The sequence below is a fragment of the Micromys minutus genome (assembly GCF_963924665.1).
Source record: "Micromys minutus genome assembly, chromosome: 25".
Lineage (NCBI taxonomy): Eukaryota > Metazoa > Chordata > Mammalia > Rodentia > Muridae > Micromys > Micromys minutus.
This window is the reverse complement of record NC_137960.1, coordinates 11,608,719-11,633,588: the sequence shown is the minus strand read 5'-3', so window position 1 is coordinate 11,633,588 and position 24,870 is coordinate 11,608,719. Positions and strand designations below refer to the sequence as shown.

At 40.0% G+C, this 24,870-nt stretch overlaps 1 protein-coding gene across 11 annotated transcripts in view; it reads left to right on the top strand.

The window, feature by feature from the left end:
* Positions 1-24,870, top strand: part of PCDH15 (protocadherin related 15) — a gene marked incomplete at both ends in the record, with an annotated part of 610,552 nt that overhangs the window by 323,186 nt on the left and 262,496 nt on the right. For 10 of the 11 annotated variants that reach the window (XM_080938401.1, XM_080938402.1, XM_080938403.1 and 7 more), the window contains 3 exons: positions 11,647-11,853; positions 18,989-19,123; positions 21,048-21,197. In XM_080938401.1, coding sequence (XP_080794527.1) covers positions 11,647-11,853; positions 18,989-19,123; positions 21,048-21,197 — 492 coding nt within the window. Of the gene's footprint in view, positions 1-11,646; positions 11,854-15,487; positions 15,509-18,988; positions 19,124-21,047; positions 21,198-24,870 lie in introns of all 11 variants that reach the window. The other variant, XM_080938400.1, reaches the window with a different exon arrangement.

Below are 24,870 nucleotides of genomic sequence, written 5' to 3'. Positions count from 1 at the left end.
AGACATGAGGCCTTTGTTCCAATCCCCAGAGCCACATAAATAAATTTACCTAATTAAATAAAGATTGTTAATACAAAGGAAACAGAGAAAGGAGGTTTGCTGAACAGACGCCCTGGGAATGTTAGTTTTGTGGCTCATCCTTGGCTGGACGCCACGCCGTGGCTGCCTCATTCACACCCCTGTATGTGGATGTGAAGTTCGGTGTCCACGCTTGGCACATTGCACATAGCTAATACTGAGCAGAAGAGAGAAGGTATTTGGTTTTATTTGATCCAAACTCGGGCTCTTTTCACTACACAGAGACTATGCAGTTGCTTAGGGATGCCTGTCCGGATTAAATATATATAAGTCCAACTTCAAATACTATTATACTTAAAGACATTTAATTTTAGTTCATTATACATAATAGCTTCTTGCCTCGCATTATAATATTTGTAGCTAGTAACATCTTTATCTAGGAATGCTTTGTCCTTGGAGAACTAATTGTGTTGAAGTAGGTAAGTCTCCGTCAGTCTAGATCTTTATCTGCGGACAGAGAGCAGATAAAAAACAAAACAAAACAAACAAACAAACAACAACAACAACAACAAAAAGACTTAAAGACATTACCAAAACAGGGTATTTCAATTATCTGGGGTTTCAAAGTTTTTTTCTGAAGATTCCTCCAACATAGGGTCAAGAGATTTTTTTTTTCCAGCCAATGAATGAAAGCAGAGGTGTTTTTGAAAATAAAAATTAGAAGCAAGCAGTCAACAGAAAATACATGTAGAGAGCCTTCTGGATACACAGAGGGGGTTCAGCTGCCCTGAATGTCCCTCAGCAAAGGCCCACTGTTGTCTCCCTTTGTACAAAGCACCCATAGATAAGGGGTTCATTTGGCATTGATTTGGGGTTATTGTGAGACAGCATAGAAGTTAAGCTGTACCTGTCGGCTTTCTATGTCCCTCTCCCTGGGCCCCATGATGTTTATCTTCGGAAGAATCTTGAAAGCTGTCTGAGTATTGTTTCCAGATTGCTTCATTTTAAACATGAAATCTATCTCCTTTATCATGAGCAGCAATTGTCCTGGGACGTCTGAGGGCAATCTAACTCAGCCCACCAATTACAGAAAAGAAAATCAATTAATAATGTGAACAGATAATTGTTTGTGTTCTAGTGACACTTTATACTATCAATACAAGTGTTTACAGACATAACTGGACCCAAATTACCATAACCCTAAGGTGCCATGATAAAGCCATGAACAAAAGTTATCCAATCCATTGCAGGAATAAAAGTGGGGGAAACAGTGGCTTCAATCCTGACGTTCTTGGAAATGCCAGTTGCTCGCTTCTCAGTAATAAATATTTTAGTTTCCTTATTCTTTTTTCCTACATGAGTGTTTTGCTTTTCATTAACTGTCGAAGGATTTGTTGTTGTTGTTGTTGTTGTTGTTATGGTGGTGGTGGTGGTGGTAGTTGTGGTTGTGGCTGTGACTGGTGGTTGTGGTTGTGGTTGAATTTGATCCAATTTCTGATTGGGAAGCAGAGGAGAGTAAAATAGCACCGTGTCTGCCTATGGACTGAGGAGGAACTCTGCCTTTACTAGGGACACGGCACACTGGCAGATGGTTTTGTCAGGAACTAAAGATTTTCCAGCTTTATTTCTTGCTGCTTCTGCCATTGGTTTATTCTGCTGACAAATAAAACTGTAAAATGAAGCCTTGGAGATGATGCTAGGTTGTTCGAAGTGTCAGCCTTTCTAGCAAACAGCCAAGCACATGCAACAAAACAGAGAGAAATATCACGCTGCAAAACAGGTTTCCAGGCTTTAGTTAGCTGCTCTCATCTAGGATATTGGAAAGGGGGTACACATTGAGGGTGAGAATGATTCCATTTATGGACCACAGTCTTTGAATAATTAGTCATGACATACACCCAGTCTCAGTAGCACCCCAGTTTGGATTGTGACCAATCTGATCCCTCCACATAGTCCTCCTGAAGGCGACCACTCACTTTCCTGTGAGATAAAAAAATACAGAAGCATAGCTCAGACGTCAGATGACCACAGATTTGGTACATGTGCTGAGAATCTTTAGCAAGTCACAGAAAATTCACTGCCATTAGGATAGCACGCTTAACATAGCATTTATACACTAGGCATCTGGTGCAAAGCAAAATCTTGAATTATTAAAAGAGATCAGATGAATAAATTATTAATAATTCACTGTTGTCTCCTGGTTCCTTAAAGAACAGTTGCATTTCATCTAAATCCTTTTGATTAAAAGCTTTCATTAAGATCTGATTAAGCAAGGGCCACAGTGAAAATGCTAACACTGCATTACGGTACCTCGAGCTTCCTGCTGGCACTCCTCATGTGTCTGGCAGCCGTGTGTGTGTGTGTGTGTGTGTGTGTGTGTGTGTGTGTGTGTGTGTGTGTGTATGTGTGTGCAATATTGTATATTATATATGACATAATGTAGACATATATAATATATATTATTGTATAAAATTATATGTATAGCACTATCTTAAGCATTAGCAGCCACTTTGCCACTTTGCATCTGGCTACTCTGGTCTGCCTCTCCTTGAAACACAACATATCTCCCTCTTCAGGCTAGAGTTCACATCACATTATTAGACAGTTGCTTAGAAAAAATGTATCTGCATGGAAGAAGCCCTTTCATAGCCTTTTTGCCTATAGCATGGCAAGGTTCTCCCATATTAAATGAATCTCGTTAATTTCACTTGATCTTTTCAAATGACAGTTGGTAATCCATGTCCTCTTAAATTTTATTTGTTATCATGTTTAATTATGTGGGGAGGGGATTGTGTACCTGTGGGTTCAGATGCCTGTAGAGGCTAGAGGTATCAGACTTCACACAGGTGGTGTTAGAGGTGGTTGTAAGCAACCTGATGTCAGTTCTGAGAAGTTAACTAGGGAACTTTGGAAGGACAGTGTCTGTCCTTGGCCACTGAGCCATCTCTCCATTCCTACTAATCTATAATTTATATTGTGTTCTTGCCTAATTAGTGAAGGTCGGATGTATGTTGATTCATAATTTAAGCTACTCCTGACTGTCACAGACAACTACATTTCTTCTAAAGACAATGGAAGTATCTGAAATAGGGAGTAAGCCAGAAATTCAAATTAATGAAGTGTTAGTTTCCACCTGCCAATAGTCCTAGTCAAATGTTTGCCTTGAACACACACACACACACACACACACACACACACACACACAGAGAGAGAGAGAGAGAGATATACATGTATGTAATAGTTGTATTTAAGAGCACAGCCACATTAACTCCTGGCCCTCAACGCATCACCAGAGCATCCTAGATTCGGGATTTCTAAATCACTTGGTGTTTGTTACTTTTCAATTTTCCATATTCTTTCTGAGTGTTGAGCAATCTGCCTGGTGTCCATTAGACAGAAATGTATAAAGGAACAAGACCGACAGAAATGCATGTTCCTTCTGATGATTGCAATGGTATTTCTAATTTGCACCTGGAACGCTGCCTCTAGTCTATCTAACTGTGCCAGGTGAATGGCGCAACCAACCGTGAGCAGCTAAGCCTTCTCTTGATTCTTCTTTGAACTGCTGTTTCATCGAGAGTCCCCTCAAGTCAAACGTTTTAACCTCCTCGCAAGCTTTCTCTCCTCATGTGTCCATGAAATCACTTATATAATGTCCTCTCATGCTTACATGCCCATCTCCCCCCTCCACCCCCTTAGCTGCTCTCCCATACACCCCATGCAACTTGTCACATTGTCAGTTGAGTCTCTTTAAGGTCACCACAGACATGACCCTCTGCATGCTGCTCCCCCACCTCTCTACCATCTGCCCTGCCCACCCAGCCTCAGGTGGGTTTCATTAACATGGATTTTGTCCTGTTGAAGGATTGCAGGCTTCAAGGTCACAGAAAGCAGCCTGTCACCCGTCATCCATCATTGTTTCTCAATATACAAAGATGGGAATCGCCTATGGAAAGAGAATGAACTGTCAGAATTCATTAGATCTTCTAAGAGGGTCTAACAAGCCATTAAGTTTTCCCTCTGTGATGTGTAATGTTGTCTATATTTGTGGGAGAGGGAGGAGGGAGACAGGAGAAGAGAGAGAAGCATGAACCTTTCTTTTGGGGAAGAAGAAGCAAGAGTCTTCAGTAATAACATGTTAGAGCAAAACAAACAAAATATTGTCCATGGATGCTTTTCCTCAGCTACAGGAAAGTCACATGCCACAGTGTAGAAATGTCCTTCCTTCAGAATTCTGGAAATACTTCTGCTATATTGTCTTAGACCTATTCTCTTTCTCCCTTCCCTTCTCCCCACACTCTTGTTTTGTCCTTTCTTTCCTGCTTCCTCTTTCCATTTATCAAGAGACATTGATTAATCAATTATGTCATTGAACCACATGGCCAAGGGATTTGTCTCAGACTCCTGATCCTTTCACCTCCCCCGCTCTCATGTGCTGGCCTCACAGGTGTATGTGGCCACAGCTGGCTAGTGTCCTTATTCTTTTATATTCCCTCTATACAATGAATACACAAGGGAACTCTAGGAACTGGCTCTAACTACTGTTTAACCCAAACTCCTATAATCCATTGTCCTTGAGCACTCTATTTCTCAATCATGCCGTGGGGTGAGCCCTGCCAATCTTGCTGTTTTATGAACAATTTACAACATCTCCTTGTGTCGTCACATGTTTAAGAGAGCATAACAAAGCTACTTAGGATTGTCTTCTCAAGAGTTATTTGTGTATTATCTGTATCTATGCTACCTATTTAGGAGGATTCATAGTGTCTTATTTAGGGTTTAGATCACTGTGAAGAGACACCATGAACAAGGCAACTCTTATAAGGACAACATTGCTCTGGGAATAGCTTACAGGTTCAGTGGTTCAGTCCATTATCATTGAGGAAGGAGCGTAGCAACATCCAGATAGAGACTTCTACATCTTCATCTGATAGCCACAGGAGAAGACTGGCTCTTAGGCAGCCAGGAGGAGGGTCTTAAAGTACATGCCCATAGTGACACACTTCCTCTACCAAGGCCACACCTAGTACAAGGCCACACTTCCTAACAGCTCCACTTCCTTAGCCAAGAACGGATATGAGAAGAGGCTGTCAGACCCAATGCTGCTGGGATTGCAGGGACTTGAGAGTTTCAAAGCACTGTCCTGGGAATCAAATAAAAATTCTCCAAAACCACAGGAAGCTCTCTTTACCACTGAGACAACTCTCTGGTCCTTGGGGTTGTGTTTTGAAGAACACTAACTCCATCTGTGAATGCTCAACCCTTATAAAATAATATCTCACATGGTCACATCTCCTGATACCTTCCCATTAGAGGCTAAGAGCACATGGACTCTGGGAAGCAAAGACATTCAGGCAATTGCTCATCATACTTCACACCATTACATTAGTAAAGAATGAAATCCAACACCCTGCTCCAGTCAAGGTCTCTAAGGGGAAGTGAACTTCTTTCTCTATTCCTATAGTGATTTTAGGTCTGAGCTACAATTCAGAACACACTATAATCCTCCCTTTCTTAAAAAGCAGCCTACTTTCTGAAGTCTATTGACCCCTTTGACACAGTAGTAAAAATTAATCATGTTCCAAACATTTTTATTTGGTATACTACCAAACATAAAACATGATCTTAACTTCTTCCACAATAGATTTTCATGTTTTTGTATTGACCTGGAATATGCCTTATTATTCTGAGTAGTAGGATATTGAATTGACTCCTTATTGTTTTATGTATTAGTAAGAGGAGTGTCTATCTCACACCACTGTTCATCCATGAGGGAGCTGGATGCAGAGGCTCCCCAAGTGTGTGTTGACAAAATACACACAGAGGTAAGAGTCTGCTTGGTCACTTGCCTTTCATGCAAGTTCACCTGCCACTTTTTGGTGAAAGAGATGAATTGTATTCCAGCCCCTTTACAGAAACCTAATTTTTGTAAGTCCTCTTTACCTGCACAGGTCTCTTTGAGGACTAAACAGCAAATATTCTAAGCCCTCTGGAGTGTTTAGATAACAACAGCATCTCAGCTCTAGCTAAAACCCTCCAACTGCTCCACCTGATCTACAATCACCACCCAGCCCCTGCTCCACACTCCACCCTATCCCTTACTCCACACCTGATGTGAATCTCCCCACCTCCCACTACATGCCCACATGAACCCCCCAGTCCCCACTCCATGCCCATAGAAGCTTTCACAGTCCCCATTCCATGCCCCACATGAACCACCCCATTCACACTCTGTACACCGCAACACCCCAACACCTGCTCCATGCTCACAGAAACTTCCTCAGCCCCGTTCCATGCCCCACAGGAGCCCTTCAGCCTCCACTCCACATCCCCACAAGAACTTCACCAGCCCTGACTCCACTCCCCACAGGAACCACCCAAGACTCTTATCTATACCCTATATGAACTCTAAAAAGCCCCCACCTCATTTTCCTACATGAATTACCCCGCCCTAACCTACACTCTGATCCTTTACATAAACTACCCAGTACCCATGCTAGTTTACTACAAGAACCACTTTAATCCCCACTGTTCTCCCACATGGGCTACCTACACTCCAGTCCTCACAGCAACTACCCCTGTGCCTATTCCTCTTTCCTCCCTGCCACACCCACCTCTCTGCTCTTACCCCATGGCCCACACTCCACTTCCTATTCATGAACTTCACTGTCACCCACAGTATTGTGATAAAACAGGATATTTTCTCATGTCATTCTTGAAATGAAGAATGAAAAGCCTCTCAGCCAGGCAAAACTTTTGTTTGTTCTCAAGAACAGAGAAGAGAAAGAGTAGCCTCCGTGGCCCACCTTCTGGTTCATTTTTATATTAAGATACTTTTACGTTGTTGGTCTTCGACATTTGCAAAGTGCAAAGTGGGTTGCTTGTCAGTGAGTTCAGAAAAGGCACTTGGGTGATATTTTCTAGAAGTTGAGGCTTTGGGAATGGGAACAGCCACTTCTCATAGCTGCCCTGTCACAATAGGGGGAGGTAAAAATGAGAACTATCTCAAGTTGGATAAAACCCTTTCCAAAGGTATAATCCTCACAAGAGTGATCACATCTAACTTCCCCAAATTGTTGAAAGTAGCTGGCATCCTTGTCTTCTAAAGTCTAAACAAAAGGAAATGATGTTATTATTGAAAAGAACATAAGGGCTTTGAAGAGTTGTTTTTCCATTGTAATAAGTTCCAAACAGATGAGCAACTTGAAACAAAGATAAAATGTATTTCATGATATTAAAAATAATCCCTAGCCAGGAAGTCTGTTGATTTTATCATGTTGTCATAATGTAAGGCCTTCTGAGAGTGTTCTTTCTGTATTCTATGTTATCTTTCTTTGTCAAATGGAAATATATTTATTCCTACAAGAAAAGAGTTCCTTGGATTTATGACCTTGTAGACCAATCAATTCTACTATGTACAACACAACTCTGTATATTTTGTTTTTGCTATCTATTACATATTTTGTGAGCTATTTATTTCTAGTAACTTTGCTTCAGAAACACAACAAAAACAACATGGCATAATAACCCTACGGGTGTCATGGTGGCACTCTGTCTTGGCAGTAACCAAAAACTCTCTAATTGGACTTAAGTCCTGCTTAACAGGCAGGCAGTCATGACTGGTACTAGAACATGGCCAACTCCCTGGGGCTAATTCAGTCATGAATCTTAGAGAACTACCTATTACTGCTACCTTACTAAACCAGCACAGTACCTAACTGTATTCTAAATATATATCCTCATTCTCACAGGATAAACGCAGCTGTCAACCCTCACCAAAGAAGCTTCTCTTTTTAATAGATGGAGATTACAGAAAACTACAATTTTCCAAAAGCAGAGAACACATGATAGTAGAGAGCCCAGTCCCTGTGTATCTACATCTATAACACAACTCCTGCCCATCGAAAGCTCAGAGAATTTCTTAGTAGAATGATATTGAAGTCATAGAACCGTGAAATCATCTGTGAAAATGTGTTTCCTAGAAATTTCATGAATGATATACCTATAATATCTCAAGTGCATGGCTATCTAAAGAAGTCCTGAAGAAGTATAATTATAATATAATATAATATAATATAATATAATATAATATAATATAATGATGTATGTGTGCATAAAACTAACCCCTATTGAGCAAGTCTGAGTTGTTTGATGTTTTTGAACATATCATGTTACATAGTCATCACATGATAGTAATGTACAATCTAATTTGCCATGACACAGGAGTGTTGATGAACTTACCTTAGTTGTGAGATTGGTTAGATTGGTCTGAGAGATAAGTATTCATCTATTTAGTTAAGCTTTTCATGTTATATAATTTCTTGGTTTTGCTATAACATGTCTCTTCCTATCTAAAGTAAATGCCCAAATAGCTAGAACCACCAAGCTGTGCAGGTGCTATATCCTCAAAAAAATAACCATTAGCACCAGAAGAATAATAAGATTGTCATACATCTCTGAATTGGGGGTATTTTATGTTTTAGCGGTGATTGTTGTTCTTTTGAGACAGGTGATCACATGGTCTGTTCTTATCCATGGACTTTTGAGAAGTAACTGGAGATGATTTGAACCCCTTTTCCAAAGGTCTGACAAAACATATGTTTGTCAGCATACCAGACTCTGAAAGTTGTATTCTATGGCAAGAATTTTATAATAAACATCAAGATGGTAAATCAAAGTAATATTTTCAGAGTCTCAAAGTGTTATAAAAAGGTAAAGTAAAGAAGAAATTCTAATAGAATAGTATTTTAATTAATTACATGATCAAATAAGTCATGTGTCAGAAGTGTATCTATGAGATATCAAAAGATACCTATGTAATATCTATGAGAAGAGCATTCAGAAGAGGAATGATACAGAAGGCTCTAATGTAACAGAATAGCCGGATGTCAGAGGCATCCTCTCTAATGGCTGCCAAATAGCAGAAGTCAGAGTCCTCAGAACACCTGGGCCCAATAAAGAGCAAACTGTAATATTGTTGCCTTTCAATGCTACATTTTCAATCTAACTCAATAGGAAGTGTTTGTCTTCCTATTACTTCCTGGACCAATCTCTCCCATCCATCTTCCCTCCATTATTGTTCTGTGAATTTAGAGAACTCACAGTAAATTTACTTGTGTGGTTTCTCATGCATCTGAAGAGAGCTCAGCTCAACCTGTGTCTTAAATTCCATGTGGCACTGAACGTGAATTCACATCCTTAGTTTTCCCCCAGTGCAGAAGTAGCTCTACCTAGAGACTCAAATGGCATATGAATAAAAAGATGGGCTTGGACACAGATCACCAGACATGGATGTACTCAGCTTCCAATAGAACTGGAGGGACATTAGTATCCGAAATCGTTGGTCATTGTTACAACAAATCATTATCTGTTCATGTCTTTCAACGCTATTGGGAAAGTAGGAATCCCACCGTTCTTGAAAATCTAATTTGAGTTTTCTTCCCAGTGAATCACTTTGTTTTCATGAAGCCAATAACACGTTTTCCCAGCTTCGGAGCTGGTGGTCAAAACTAATGGCACAATCTAAATATGGAATACAAGCCTCTTGGACTATCACCCAATTGTACCACCTCCCCCACACATGCATAAAAATATGTATGTCCTCGCTGGGTCAGAACAAACAGATTATACAATTTTCACATTGTCCATAACTCTGGACGACACTTATTGGCTATTAGAACAGGAAGAGTCAAGCAGAAAGAATGAAATCCGGTTCAGAACAATTTATGCAGGCAAACTGCTCAATGTCCACAGGGCTGGCACAGAGCAATCCTAGCCTCAGCAGGCCATGAAGCTGGATGAGAACTTTCTGTGGTGGGGAGCTCTGTTTCCTGGCTGAACACTGCATCTGCTTTCCTTGCCAGTAGGTCCTACATCTCTATAAGACTCACAGAAGCCATTACAACGCCCATGGCTCAGCACAAATTAATCCCAACCCCTGAGAGTGCAGTGACCTCCGAACTGATGACATCAAGGGTGATGTCCCACATCTGTGTGAAGAAGCTACAGGTTGATTCTGGGTCACCTTCATCTAGGAGTGGCGCTCAGAACACCTGCTGAGGACTATTTTACACTCTGCGGTTAGGCGATGACGTAAAAGCATAAAATAACAGTATAAAAGAGATTCTGACATCAAAGGAGGGATGGCAAGATATGTTAAAAAATCATGGAGGTTTCTCAATGTACAGTTCTCTGCCCATTTCCTAATATCACCCTTTAACATTGGTAATTATGGCATTCATCTTAAATGTGGGCAAGCAGTCCCATCGACTAACAAATCCTGGGAATTTTCTTGGTGCAAAGTCGTCAACTCTACCATGTAATGTCAGTGAAAGATTCTTGATCACCCTCCTATTTGATGGTGGGGATGTGAATGGGAAAAACAAAGTGAAAGTTTATTTTAAAAGCCTAGGTTTGGGATGGAATGGGGTCACCGCAACCGGTGACCCCGTTGATGGCCAAGATGGATTCCCGCTGGCCTGCGGACTCAGAGGGTGTTCACTTCTTCCTTACCAGTCTGTGTCCTTCAGACATGAAGCAGAAAGAGCCAGGAAAAAAATAAATGGAAAAGTAATCATATATATTAGTAGTTTGTACTGTTTTATTCAAGTATAGTGGGGTAATGTATTTCAGATGAATTTCCTTAGAGACGACTTAACTGTGGAAGATTATGGTGACATTTTCTTCCACTTGTAGCTGGGATTTTTTTTTTCCAGGCCCCTTTCTGAATGATAAATGCAACTTTAATCTATTAATTTATGCAAAACAATTACTTGGGTCTGTGCCACGACAAAATGCACAGTCCCAGTGACTTGCCAATGGCATGCAGCTCTCACAGTTTTGGCCTCCGGAATCTGAGGGCAAGGTTCTGGCAGGTTCATTTTGGCAGGGGCGAATCCGGTCATATTTGGCTTCTGTGCTGTGCTCTTAGGAGATGGCAGAAGCCCAGGTTTCTTGTAGAGCTTTTGAATGTTTCTGTGGGTTTAGAAATGGTTCTTCCTGAACAGCTAAGGCTGTCCTCGAACTCTTAACCTCCTGAGTGTATCTAGAAGTGCTAAGATGACAGGTCAGCCTCCTCATGGCCACTTGTGGCCTCTTTCTTAAGGACAAAAATCTCATGAAGAGATGCTGTAGCTTCATCAAGGCACTAGTCTCCAAAGCCTTAAGCATTACTATGTTGGGGTTAAAATTTTTACATATGACCTTGGGTATACACACATTCACAGCATGGCAGGCAGTTGGTCTCCAGTTTCGTATGAGAAGATATTGAAGAGCCAAAAATATATGTGGGTTCTTATTTGGGTGACATATTTCTTCTTTCTGTATCCTCAAATTATCATCATTCCAATTATATTTACAACTAGCCGTGTATCAATACACTTATCTCTTTACTGCCAGTAACACTGCAACCATTTATTGCAGTTGTTTTCCTGAAAGGAATGTGAGGCTTCAAGAAAGGAGATTAAGCAACAGAGGCGCTCTGCTTCTGTTTCTCATTTATATTTCCCGACACTTGTTAGAGTAGTTTGTCTCTCTGCAAGGACCTGAGTCAGGTCAAGAGAAGCCAAGCCTATGCCATGTAGAGCATCACTCCAGAAGACATCATAGCTAATTTTCTTGAACTTTCAGGCTGAACAGGACAACGGCCACCCGCTGCCCGCCTTTGCTGGTCTACACATCGAAATACTGGACGAAAACAACCAAAGTCCATACTTTACGATGCCCAGCTATCAAGGATATATCCTGGAATCTGCCCCAGTGGGAGCCACCATTTCTGAGAGCCTAAACTTAACCACTCCTCTGAGAATCGTAGCTCTGGACAAAGACATAGAAGACGTAAGTTCCATGTTGACTTGTTGATACCATCTTTTGTATTTTTCCTAAGTAGTAAGAAGTAATAGTGACACAATGTCTAAAGCAAAGAAAGAAATGAAGTCAGTGAAGCGAATATTAGTGCTATAGTTTAATTCCAGGTCAGAGTTATTTTTTTTTAAGGGTGTTTAGTTTAATGGCTGTTCTTTGGTGTATGAACCTATGAAAGCCAATGAATTGTTCACTCAGTGCTTACTGAATCACCAGAGTGGTCTTTGGTATTAACATAAATTGAAAACTGTTTTGATATGTGATAGGGGAAAAATAATGGCATGGCTAAGTGAATGTAAAATCATGTAAGCAGGACTGAGGAGGGAGGCGCTTCCTGGCAATTGTGAAGACCTCAGATCATATTCTGAGGACTCACATAAAGAAAGCCTGCTCAATAAATAGCTCCACACCATCTACTTTAAGGTGTAGCAGGAGTACCAGATTTTGGACTCTGTCCTGTGTGTGGTTGCATGTCCATATACGGGCATGTGTTTATGTATGCCACACACACACACACACACACACACACACACACACACACACACACATACAAACACACACACATACACACACACACACACACACACAGAAAGCAAGTGTATTTCCATGCTATATGCATGCATCACTCAAATACACATTCCACATACACACATACCACTCACGTGTGCCACATATAAATACAGACAGACACAGATGCATAGAAATGACAAAAAAAAAGTGTAAAAACAAAAAGCAAGAGTTAATCATTTAAGAAAATCTATTTCTGAAAGCAGCCCCCTGTGACATCCTGGAATTTTCTTCTGCTGTAGTAGCATATTGCTAAAGAAAACACCTCGGCATCCATAGACCCGTGCATAGTTCGGCTGCTGGCTGGTGAGGTCTCCATTCCTGCGGGTCACGTATGGCTGACTTCTAGTCGTCTAGACCTTGTCTCTTCTTGACTCTGTTGTTATGAGTGGAAAACAGTCTGACTAGGAAAAATAAGAGTGATTTATCCCATTGGCCACCGAGATCTGCTATGAAAACTGGACAGAAAAAAAATCTATGCCAGTCAACCCGATTCCTCCAGGAACTTATGGAGGGAAAGGCAGAGCAAGGACATCATTTTTTCTCTAGCAGAAATGAATGGGATGCCATTGTAACCAAATCTAATCTAATACTAAGAATGACAGGATGCTCCCAGTGGACTTGGGGAGTGCAGCATAGTCCTGAGGAGGCATGAGGCCCCTGAGCTGTTCTAATTCCCTAATCCACGTTGAGCTCTTCATCCTCCTGATGCGACCTCACAAGCCCTGGATGACAGGCCTGTAGCCGCAACACCTGGCATTAATTTTTTAATTTTTTAATTGGCAGATATAAATGTCAAATTCTTGAATAAATGGACAGTACTGCTCTAGATGTTCTTAAAGTTTTCATTGCAGCAGAGGGTTGTCACTGCAGTCACAAGAAAACTCACCCAGGATCCTTGGAGAATGACAACTCCAGCGTCCCCCACCTCCCTCCACACACCTCCTCCTGCTAACTGTTCTTTTCCGCTCTTTGTCTTTACACTTGTCTTTCTGATACTTGTCTAGACTTTTGGTTTTTCTTTGTTTCTTCTATTTCTTTTAAATTAATTTCTTGGTGTCCCAAACACTGGCACCCTGCCAGTCCCTTTCACAGAGCCACTTCCCTATTTCCCCTCCTCTTCTCCTCTAAGATGGCAGCAGCCTCTCCTGGGTATCCCCCACCCTGGCACATCAAGTTTCTGCAGGGTTAGTGCATCCTTTCTTCCTGAGGCAAGGCAAGGCAGCCCTGTTGGGAGCTTATCTGCATATATGGGAACAAAAATTAAATCACAACAGACATTAACATGTTTGAAGATAGGTATTTGTCTGTCTGAATCATTTGGGCTTTTTTCTTCCAAACTTTTATTATTATTATTATTATTATTATTATTATTATTATTATTATTATTATTATTATTATTATTATTATTATTAAATCTTTTCTTAAAATGCATTCATTAACCGCCTCCCAGTCTGTCATCTGGCTGTTCCACATCCAACCCCATCCCCAAGATAATGCCCCCCCACCTCCACCCCACCAGACCTCCCCACTCCCTGCGACCTCAAGTCTCTTGAGGATTAGGTGCATCTTCTCTCACTGAGACCAGACCAGGCAGTCCTCTGCTGTATATGTGTTGGGGGGCCTCATATCAGCTGGTGTGTGCTTCTTGGTTGGTTGCTCAGTATCAGAGAGATCTCAGGGGTACAGATTAGTTGAGACTGCTGGTCTTTCTATGAGGCCGCCCTCTTCCTCAGCTTCTTCCAGCTTTTCCATAATTCAAACACAGGGGTCACTGGACTCTGTCCGTTGGTTAGTTGCAAGTATCTGCATCTGACCCTTTCAGCTGCTCGTCGGGCCTCTCAGAGGACATCCATGCTAGGCTTCTATCTATAAGCACACCATAGCATCGATAATAGTGTTAGTCCTTGGAGCCTCCCATTGAGCTGGATCCCAATTTGGATCTATCACTGGACATCCTTTCCCTCAGGTTCTTCTCCATTTATGGCACTGTAGTCCAAACATTTTTTTAAACAAGAAATTAGTTTCTAAATATCTATACTAAATATATATAGTTTTTATAGTGTGTGTGTGTGTGTGTGTGTGTGTGTGTGTGATTTCAAATTACCATCAAAGTCTTTACTACCCAGTAAGGTATTGCTCTGAGAGGGGTTAGAATTAATGAGAATAGCCAGGGTCTAATAAGACCTACAGAAATGAGTGGCTTCAATCAGATACTACCAATATAGACAGAGATTGGCCTCAAGCAAGAGAAGCCAGAGCTCAGTGCAGAGTAGATTCGTTTGGGCTGCTTCCAAAGTATTCAAGGCTAAGGACACACGCCAATGGTCCAGCCAACTGGATCTATTCCTACAGATGGTAAATTTAAATTCTTATCCCTACCAAGAAAAAGTGAGACAAGATATTAGGAAAGAAGAGCCAAGCATGCTGAGTTATAGTGCCATTCATGGTGTGGACCTAGGGTTTAAATGAACCCTGAGCATTATTGTAAGACTGAAAAATTACTAAGTAGAACATTCTTGTACCAGTCTATATTTTTTTATAGATCAGTATGTACACATACATGAAATGTTACTTATATGATTTAACAGTACTCTTACCAGTATAGTTTCTAAACAGTTCTTTCTGTAAGAGCATCATGAAATGCACAAGGTTTACAGAAAACAATATAGACCACCACACTTCCAGCGGGGAGAGCCAGGAAAAGCTTGGTGTTGAATTTCTCTATTGTGAGCATCCACTGATATTCTTCATTGGCTTGTCTAAGTATAGTGAATTCAATATATGAGTGTTGATGTTTTACGATATTTAATCAATATTTTTAAAGTGTCTTGTACCTATAAGTAGATATTTATAAAATATAATTCTACTGTAGATATGTCAAAAGTTCTAAGAAAAGATGATTGTATATCTTACGGATAGTATTGTTAGTTTAAGTATACTTTCTGTTCCTCCTTTTACTGTTGTGTATTTGTGTGCTTGGTTGGGCATGTTACCCTTTATGTTTACCATGTTCATTTCATGTTTAATTTGCGTTTAGGTGCCACCTGGTGGAGTTCCTGTAGGTACCAGGTTGTTGGTTTTGTGGTTGTCAGTTGCTGTGGACCATTTCTAGTTCTTTCTCTTTCCCAATAAATCTTTATTATCACTTGCCAATATAAGTGATAATTTAGTCAGCAAATAGTCTGTTCACTGTTATTTGAATATTAGTGGTTTCTTCATCTCTAGATTCTTTCTAGTTATTGGAAATTCATCTCGGCATTTCTTTGCTAAAAAGGTCTAAATTCAAGATAGGGTAGTATTTACTGAAGTACTTTGGTACTCAACTGCTCATTTATCAAAACTGACAAGTTAGATTTGGTTTTCTCAATTACTGTCATTTGTTGTGATGTGTGCACATGCACATGAATATGCATACCTGTATATGGGCTCATATATAGATATGTTTTATGTGCACATGTGCACACATGCATATCATCTTGCATGCCTGTGATAACCACTGATTCATTTAGATGTCTGTCTGTTTTTAAATCTTATGAACCACCATGTGAACTTAGGCATATATGTATATACAATGAAGGACTATTTGATATTTTATTTTACATCCAAATACTTATTTACCATTTTGTATATACATTTGCTTTTGTTTTGATTTTTTGTCATGTTTTTGCGAGTGACTTGGAGTTTATTTTACCCTATACCAAACAGTTTACAAAGCAATACACTAATAAGTCATGTCTTGGTATATATGCCAAGGGTGTTTGGGGGTAAAATAAATCATATATTGTTTGATAGAAGAAATTATTCATTAATAAATTCTCTATATTTAACAAACTTAAGTTCATTTTAGAGTCGTGATTGCTACATGAATTCTACCAGCCTAGTGGGAAAATAAAGTCAGAGTATCATATGTCTATGCATAAAATCTCCTGGCTCTGTGGGAAAATCTGCCCTCACATCCTCTGTGAAATAGGAGTCTAGACTCTTATCTGGTCCAGGGAATTGTGAACACACAAATATTCCCCGAACTTGACTCTGTAACTATAGGAAAATTCAATTATACTCATGAAATCAAAACTGTGATATCAAAGGAAGATCTGAATTTTATGAGAAAGGGGGTATTTAACCTAAAGTGGAGATTGTTTCTTGGCATATTTAAAATATTGCTGATCAAGAAAGATGAAGCTTGTAGCTATAAAATTCTTAAAGCACTAGTGCTGTTTTGTTGACACACATACATCAAAATCACATGACATTTTTATTCAAGATGTCAAAAACATAACTTATTTTATAATTCAGCATTCACCTTAAAAGCAACCTAAAATGTTAATGCGTAAGTGAGAATTTGCTTAGCATTTCCAAATCTGTCCTAAATGTTCATTTCTAAGGGCATTTAGCAATAGTATTTACTCACCCTTTATTGAGATATAAAATATTCCTGCTGTAAATAAACATAAATGTCACAGAAACTCTATTTTAGTAAGAGGGTAACTGAGGGACAGGCAGTGTGAGCTGAAGTGTGCCCTGTTAAGTCATAGGTCCATGTAAGGAGGTGATAGCCAGTTCTGGGAGATACTGTGTTCATCTACGGTCTGTTTCTAGTAAAAGACTCAAGACAACAGTACACAGAGATGTTCGGAACCTCATGTCTCTGCATCTAGAGAGGTGTGTGCTGATTTCAAATGAGTAGCATCTGACAGGGAAAATCGTTTCGTCCTCATACAATTAGCCAAAGAAAATGGTACCTTTTAGAATGAATTATATTTCGCTTAAGCCACATAAGCACACCGAGGGTGACAAGTTAGTGATCATCATATTATCTCTGTGCTGACATGTGAATGTATTAATGACCGTACCTCCCAAGTCTACAGTTAATGGAGGACAGTAAATTGAAAGAAAGAAGAAACTAATGGAAGACAGGAACCGAAAGGAAGAAATCCACAGCTATTACACAAACATCGTGTCAAAGCTCACATACCTGCACTATAAGTGCCTGCAGTCATGAGTAAAGCATGTGAGGAGGGCAAGACTGCTAACACACCTAGAGAACGGGAAGTAATGTTCATTTTAAAGTATTGTAACTGGATAAAATTAAGAAAGAAACGCTGAAAAGTTGCAGACACCCCACTTGTTTGTGAAACTAAATCTGACTGCTTTTGACCACCTTTAAATTAATCTCTGAATGTCACCACAATGGGAAGAGCTGTCTGAGAGATGGATTCTCAGGAATGTGAGTCAGTTTTTCATGAATCATTTTATTTTATTTTTAAATTAATAGAGTTTTTCAATCGATGTAACCTACATTCTAGGCCAATAATGGCGCTCAGAATACTAAAGTGTAGTGAGCTAGAAGACCCCTTTGGAGACATCAGAATACAAGGTCATGGCTTCTATGGTTTAATAGATTTAATTATTGAATAATGAATAGAGAAAGGGTGAAAAATTTACTGAAGAAAGCGTGTTGCTCTTCAAAGCGTGCCCACTTTTAGACGGTGGTTATTTTCTCTTTCCGACCTTGGAAACTTAAAATGCAAGGTCTTACTTTTTCCCCAAGTTAACGCCCTTGACAGCCCCCTGCCCTGTGCTCAGTGATCAATATTTAATAAAGGACGTAGAAAAGTGTTCTCAAGACACATTCCACAGCATACCCGGACAGTATTTTTGAAGGGAATGACATTCTGTAAACGTATATCTCCCGCAATCAGCCATTTGCATAAGTGGGCGGGGCAGTGGACTCTGGGTTCCCTTGGATTCTCCTCAGCTGCTTCTGCGCAAAGCAGCAGCAGTTCCTTCCCTCATGCCAGTCTCTTCTCCAACAGCAGTGAAAAGTGTCTCACCATTGGGGGAGGGGTGGGCAAAACTGTGAAGGTTTTTCAAAGTTATGTTAATTATCTTACTTCTGAATTAAAAAAAAAAAAAAGTCCTCCATAGTGTAATTTTCCCTGGGCTCTTTGACAGGAACAAGTGTTAAGTTTATATATATTTTTTTTTCTAGCAAACCATCTGAAAGGTTTTAATTAGAATGTTGTGTTTTTCTTTGAAGAACTTTACAGTATTAAAATGAGGCCAGAAAAAGCAGGCCCAATATTTGTGGGTGATGAATAATTCATCACCAATTCTATCCCTGTTTTACATTAAAAGTGAGAGAAATACAGTACTGTGAATATGTTCAGTTTATTACTACAAATGAAGTGACTATAAGATTTTACATCTGAGATTCTAGGCTCCAAATTCCCTTTCTTCTTGTTTCTTACTTCTTGGATCCAATAAAACCTAGAAAATCTGGTATTATGTGACCAGAAGTACATTTAATTAGCTTGTTTCCTTTCTTCCTATTGTCTTTCCATCTATATCTTAATTGTGTTAACATGTGTGGCTTTGGTTGCTTATATGTAAAGGCTACTGATTATCTCTTCCTCTAGGGATTTTTCATATAGCAATGAGTATTTGTAATAAATTTCAAAACCTAAGTTTCAGACAATAAACTAAAAATTCATTGCATGTTTAATCATTTTTAAATGATGTCTTTTTTTTTTCAAAGACAAAAGATCCAGAGCTCCATCTTTTTCTGAATGACTACACCTCGGTCTTCACTGTGACACCCACAGGTATCACCCGCTACCTCACCCTGCTTCAACCTGTGGACAGAGAAGAACAGCAAACCTACACCTTTCTGGTAAAATATTTAATATATGTGCATATTACTGATATGCAACATAGCTGAATCTGACATTAAAGTTGACAAGGTCAATAATCTGAAGGTTAAAACATGCCATGTTAAGAAGAAGTGAAAATATCTATCTATCTATCTATCTATCTATCTATCTATCTATCTATCTTTCCTCTATTAATCTTTGTATATTTTATATTAATTTATATTTATAAACTATACTAATATTTACTCCCTGGAGAAAAATATTTCCCACAATTCCTTGTAGGAGTGAATGATATAAATTGTAACCCACAAAATAAAGCATTGTTTTTAACTTTGGGGGTATGGGTGAGTTTTCAATTCACTGCTGTCTGAGGCAGGTGGATCTCAACTAGCAATGATCCTCCCTCCAGAGAGCACCTGGTGATGTTCAGAGGGTGCTGCTGACATACACAGGTGGAAACACTGAGGGTTGTTGGACAAGCCACAGGGCACACAGGAGCCCCAGAGTGTGTCTGCATCGGCATGCTGGTAATAGGGAGACAAAGACTCGGCTTTGACTCATGGAAGGAGGAATGAAGGTCACTAGAGTTGTGGTTTGTCCCTGTATATCGTGGGAGAATCTAAGTGAACTATACACACATAGTCCTTAGAATCATAGAGATAGAACCAAGTTTGATTGTGTCCCAATTCTCAAATGAAGAGAGGGAGAAAAGTAGATGATACAAAGACACAAGTTATGGGGCTTCCTTAGGGGTTTATTCTAGAAGAGCCCACAGAGCAGGCAACTGTAGCTTCTATGATGTTTCATATGACAATCACAGTGTAAATATATAGTAGACTGTGGAAGTCATTCAGGCCAGAGGGCCTGCAGAGGGTTGCAGTACTGAAGCCTGTTATGTACTTAATTATCAATGGATGTTAATGAATCGCTTATGTGGCCATTTTATATATTAATAGAATAAATCGTATACTGCATATCTATGGCCTTCAGTTCCTTAACTCACCTAAGACCGTCAGTTTAGGAAAAGCGTCTTATATACAAAGTTTATAATCCTGAAGGAAACTTCTTCAGTTATATGTTTGGGGTTGGGTAGTAACTGGAACTGGGGATATAGCTCAGTTGATGGAGTACATCCCCAGGATGATGGTTTGTATATGCTTGGCCGAGTGAGTGACACTATTAGGAGGTGTAGCCCTGCTGGAGTAGGTGTGTCACTGTGAGTGTGGGCTTTAAGACTCTCATGCTAACTGACTGGAAGTCAGTCTTCCATTGAAGATGTAGAACTCTCAGCTTCATCTGCACCATACCTGCCTGAATGCTGACCTGCTCCCACCTTGATGATAATGGACTGAACCTCTGAACCAGTAAACCAGCCCCAATTAAATGTTGTCCTTTATAAGACTTGCCTTGGTCATGGTATCTGTTCACACCAGTTAAACCCTAACTAAGACACCCAGCATGCCTAAAGTCTTAGGTTCCATCCAAATGTGGTAGTGCATGCCTGTAACCCCAGCCCTTACACAGTGGAATTAGGAGTATAAAACGATCAAATTCAGAGTCGTCCTTTAGAGCAGTCATCATCTTTATAGAGTTTGAGGGCTGCTGGGACCATAGGAATCCTGTCTCAAAAACAGCAACAACAAGAACCAAAATGGAGCTAACTTCTAAGTGGCAGCAATGTCATTGGTCCCCCATAGGCTTCTAAAACCTTCTTACATCCCATTATTTAAAAGTTATTGTGACTACACGTGAGTGTCCTCAGTCATTCCTTCCTTAGCACATCAAAACATTATGGATATTTGTAATTCACGTCTCTCTGATTTGTTTTATTGGCAACATAGCTTAGTGTGCTTTTAAATCATGTTAATAATGTACTAGCTTGTCAGTGTAGCTTCTTACCTGTTGTATTTATCCAACATCGATGCTCTGTTCTGTCCTCCACAGATAACAGCATTTGATGGCGTGCAAGAAAGTGAGCCAGTCGTGGTCAATATCCGGGTGATGGATGCAAATGATAACACGCCCACGTTCCCTGAAATCTCCTATGATGTCTATGTTTACACAGACATGAGTCCTGGGGACAGTGTCATTCAGGTAACACCACTGGATGTGAGCTGCACTTGTGGCAGGCATTTCCAGGGCATCCTGTTCTGTTCTCCCTGGGAAATCAGAGCGGACGCCAGGCATCCAGATGGCACAGCTTTAGAAACTTCCAAATCGATGTTAGTGTTTCAAATGCAAATAAATACCTTGGGCTCGTAAAAGCACTTAGTGCATGAGCCACATGACCTGTGTTTGATGCCCAGAGACCATAGTGCAAGGGCTGAACCACAATCAAGAAATGCACCTGCGTGCACAGATGCACACATGCTCTCACACTAACAGTGAACATATACTATATATAGGGAGTGTGAAGTAGCTACTACATCCCACAAGTGTTTGACCTGCTGACACTTGGTATGTTTTTAATCTAAGTTTAGAATACTAAAAACAACTAGTTAGTGTTTCAGCATATGATTTAAATAGTCAACTTGCCGTTCCCTGTTGTGGAAACAGGATAAGTGTCCTTTGTTGACATACACCAAAGACTGCATTAACAAATTGGTAGATTTATCTATTAGATATTGCATGCCTCAATAAAATCAAGTCAGTACATTGGGAAAAATTTTAAGTTAGATGGTAAATGGCTCGTTTTGATACCTTGCCAATCAGACAAAATTTTGTTCTTGATTTATTTAATTTTTTGCATTTTATGTCCACATTTAAGTAATTACAAGCCTCTGCAGCTGCCTTAGTACTCTGACCATTTAGGATTGAAATGACAAGGACGAAGTAACATCAATAGATCAGGATTTTTAAGATTTGGAAGCATACAGTTGATTCTAGTATTTTCCAAGTCATCTGTTCAACAGTTTTTTTTTTCCCCAGGGAGCTCATTTCACTCCAGAGTTTTCACACCTCACAGGGAAAAATGCTGGTCATTCCCAGTACACACTCAGTCCATCGCAGCCATGGAGAGACCACTGATCTAGGCCTTCTCCAACCCTGAGGGTTAGACCTGATCAGATTAAGTCGCTTTGGGGCCAGAGAGGTCAGGGTCCCGTGTACTCATTACAGCATCTGGCGACAGAGTACTGTGCATTATTCACTTGTACTGAATCATGAGGAATTCGTGGTAAATGTCGGGGTGTAGTTTGGCATGAGGTATACAGGTCAGCATGTTTTGAAAATTAGCCAAATGTCTCCTGTACGGTGTTGCCCTCGGCTCCATCTCTGACCTCCGTCCCCCAATTTCCCATTTTCATTTCCCTGAATTTGCCCTTTCTCCTGATGCCTTCCTTTCTATGCATGGTTTTTGTGCTTTGTGATCTTCTCTGTGCCCTTCGGTGTTTTTCCTTCTCAGCCACTCTCCTTCCTTCAGAGGTCAGTAGTTCGCTCCTAAGAATTAAGTCTCTCCCATGCTTGCATCTCTGAAGCAGAGCACTTTGTTGCCAACTGTGCCATGTGGTAAGAAAATGTCTCTAACAGGATATTAAATGTCTCTATAAGGGCACAAGCACATACAGAAGCATGTGTGTGTATACAAACATACATGCACACAGGCACACACATACTTGTATACACATGAACTTCAAAGACAAGCTTATGCATGAACAAATGCATGCTGGCATGTTCGCTCACACCTGTGCATAAACACATATACCTGTCCATGTATACTGTCTCAGCTATGCATGTACATACATCTACACGTAATTGTGAATGTTCACAGATACTCAAACACCTGTGCATGTCTACACATACACACACACACACACACACACACCTATCCATGATCACCCAAACACACACATCTGTGTATGTTCACACAAACACACACACCTGTGCATGTATGCACACATATACATACACACCAGTGAATGTTCATACACATGCCACTATATATTATACATGTACATATATACACCTGTATATATGTATATATGTACATACACATACAACTGTGCATGTACACGCACTTCTGTACACAATCACACATACATGCATACACACACATACCTGCTCATGCACACATACCACACACATAATGGCCACCTATGCACATAAACACACATGTGTTCACACTCTCTATCTTCTTACCTTCTATTTAATGCTCAGACCCCTTACAAACATCTGAAACGTCGTTTTCCTCTTTCCTCACTGCAGATCCAGACCTTCAAGAGTTCATTACCTCTTTTCTTATATTTGCTGCTGCAGTGCCAACATGTGCCAGGAAGACTTCCTGTGCAAAGAAGGCCTGGTCTGATGAACTACCTTTCTTTACTTACACTATTCCGAATGAACAGGAAGCCACATATTCCTCCTTCTATGCAATGCGATCAGGGGTGGGGGAGGGGGTTCTTCATTCTTCTTCTTTTTTTTTTTTTTTTTTTTTTTGGTGTGTAAAGATTTTTTTTTTTTTAACAATGAGCAGACAGTACATGTAATACAGGGTACAACCCAGAATTTGTCAATGTATTCTTGGTGGGTCAGGATTGAGCATGACTATTTTTTTTTTTGTTTTGTTTTCTTTTTTTTCTTGGACTTCATACAGTCTGTGAGTTGTTTCTGCTTCATTCTTACTGAAAAATAATGCAATAGGGTGTGAGAATCTTTCTGCAGGTTCTTTGCTCTTTGGAAAGGCTTTCAGCTCTTCAGGTACTTGTGTGGCATTTCTACTGAGGGATTAGTTCTGGCTCATTTATTTTGAGGGGAGACCTGTAATTAGTCCATTAGCATATCCATGGTACCTGTGTGTGGTAGTTGATTAACCAAGTAGGTGTTGAATATATGTATTTGAGACAAAAGGGAAGACTGGTGGAAATCTGTGAATGGAGATGCAGATGAGGCTGTGTAAGTGCCCTTTGTGTCTAGTAGATCCTTGGAGGGCACATTTGTCTTTAAAGAGGCATCTTTCAAAGGTAGCAGATAAGGGAATGACAATTATTTTCATGTTTTTATTTAATTAGACCCGATTCTCATCTCTATAATGATGTAATTAGAAATAAAAGTAAGTTTATATAGAAAAGCAGCCAGCCGGGACGGGGAGAGTTTAACTAAGAAAACGATAGGAATTATATGAAGCATAGTTCAAAAATGTTTGCCCTCAGGAATGAAAAGCTTATTTCCGGCATTTGAGGTCTACAAAAGTTAATTTCCCTTATGTATCTGTTTCTAAAACAGATCTCGCTTTGCATTTAAACATTTATATTGTGTGTATTTCCCTGAACCACCGAGATTAGGAAGACAGAATTGTTTGTGTCTGTATGCCTTCAAGTTTCTTTTTTTTTTTTTTTTCATTATTTAAAAGCCAGGAATGTAAGGTTCATAATTAGTATTTCTAAGGTGACTCCTGGTGTGCTCTGGAAGAACGGTGTAAATCATCCAGCAAGAGACAAGAGATAAAAATGAAATTGATTTCCTAGGGAGACAAAAGTTGAAAAAGAAGCAAAGAGATTCAGAAGTACAATCTGGGAGTGCCACAAGGGTTCTTCCTGACCCATTTCTGTACCTCTCTTACCATTGACACCTCACACCTGCCAAAGATAGGCCAGATGGCTTGTGGCTTAATAACCTGTTGTCAAGTGAGTGACCATCTTAGAAATAAAAGATGACAACAAGCACCTTTCCCAAACTGTGAGTCTTGTGACAAGTTCTGTTATAGTGTCAGAGTTCATATATTTCAGCCTGTTGTGGGAGCCCAGGCCCACCATTGAGAGCAGTCTATGTC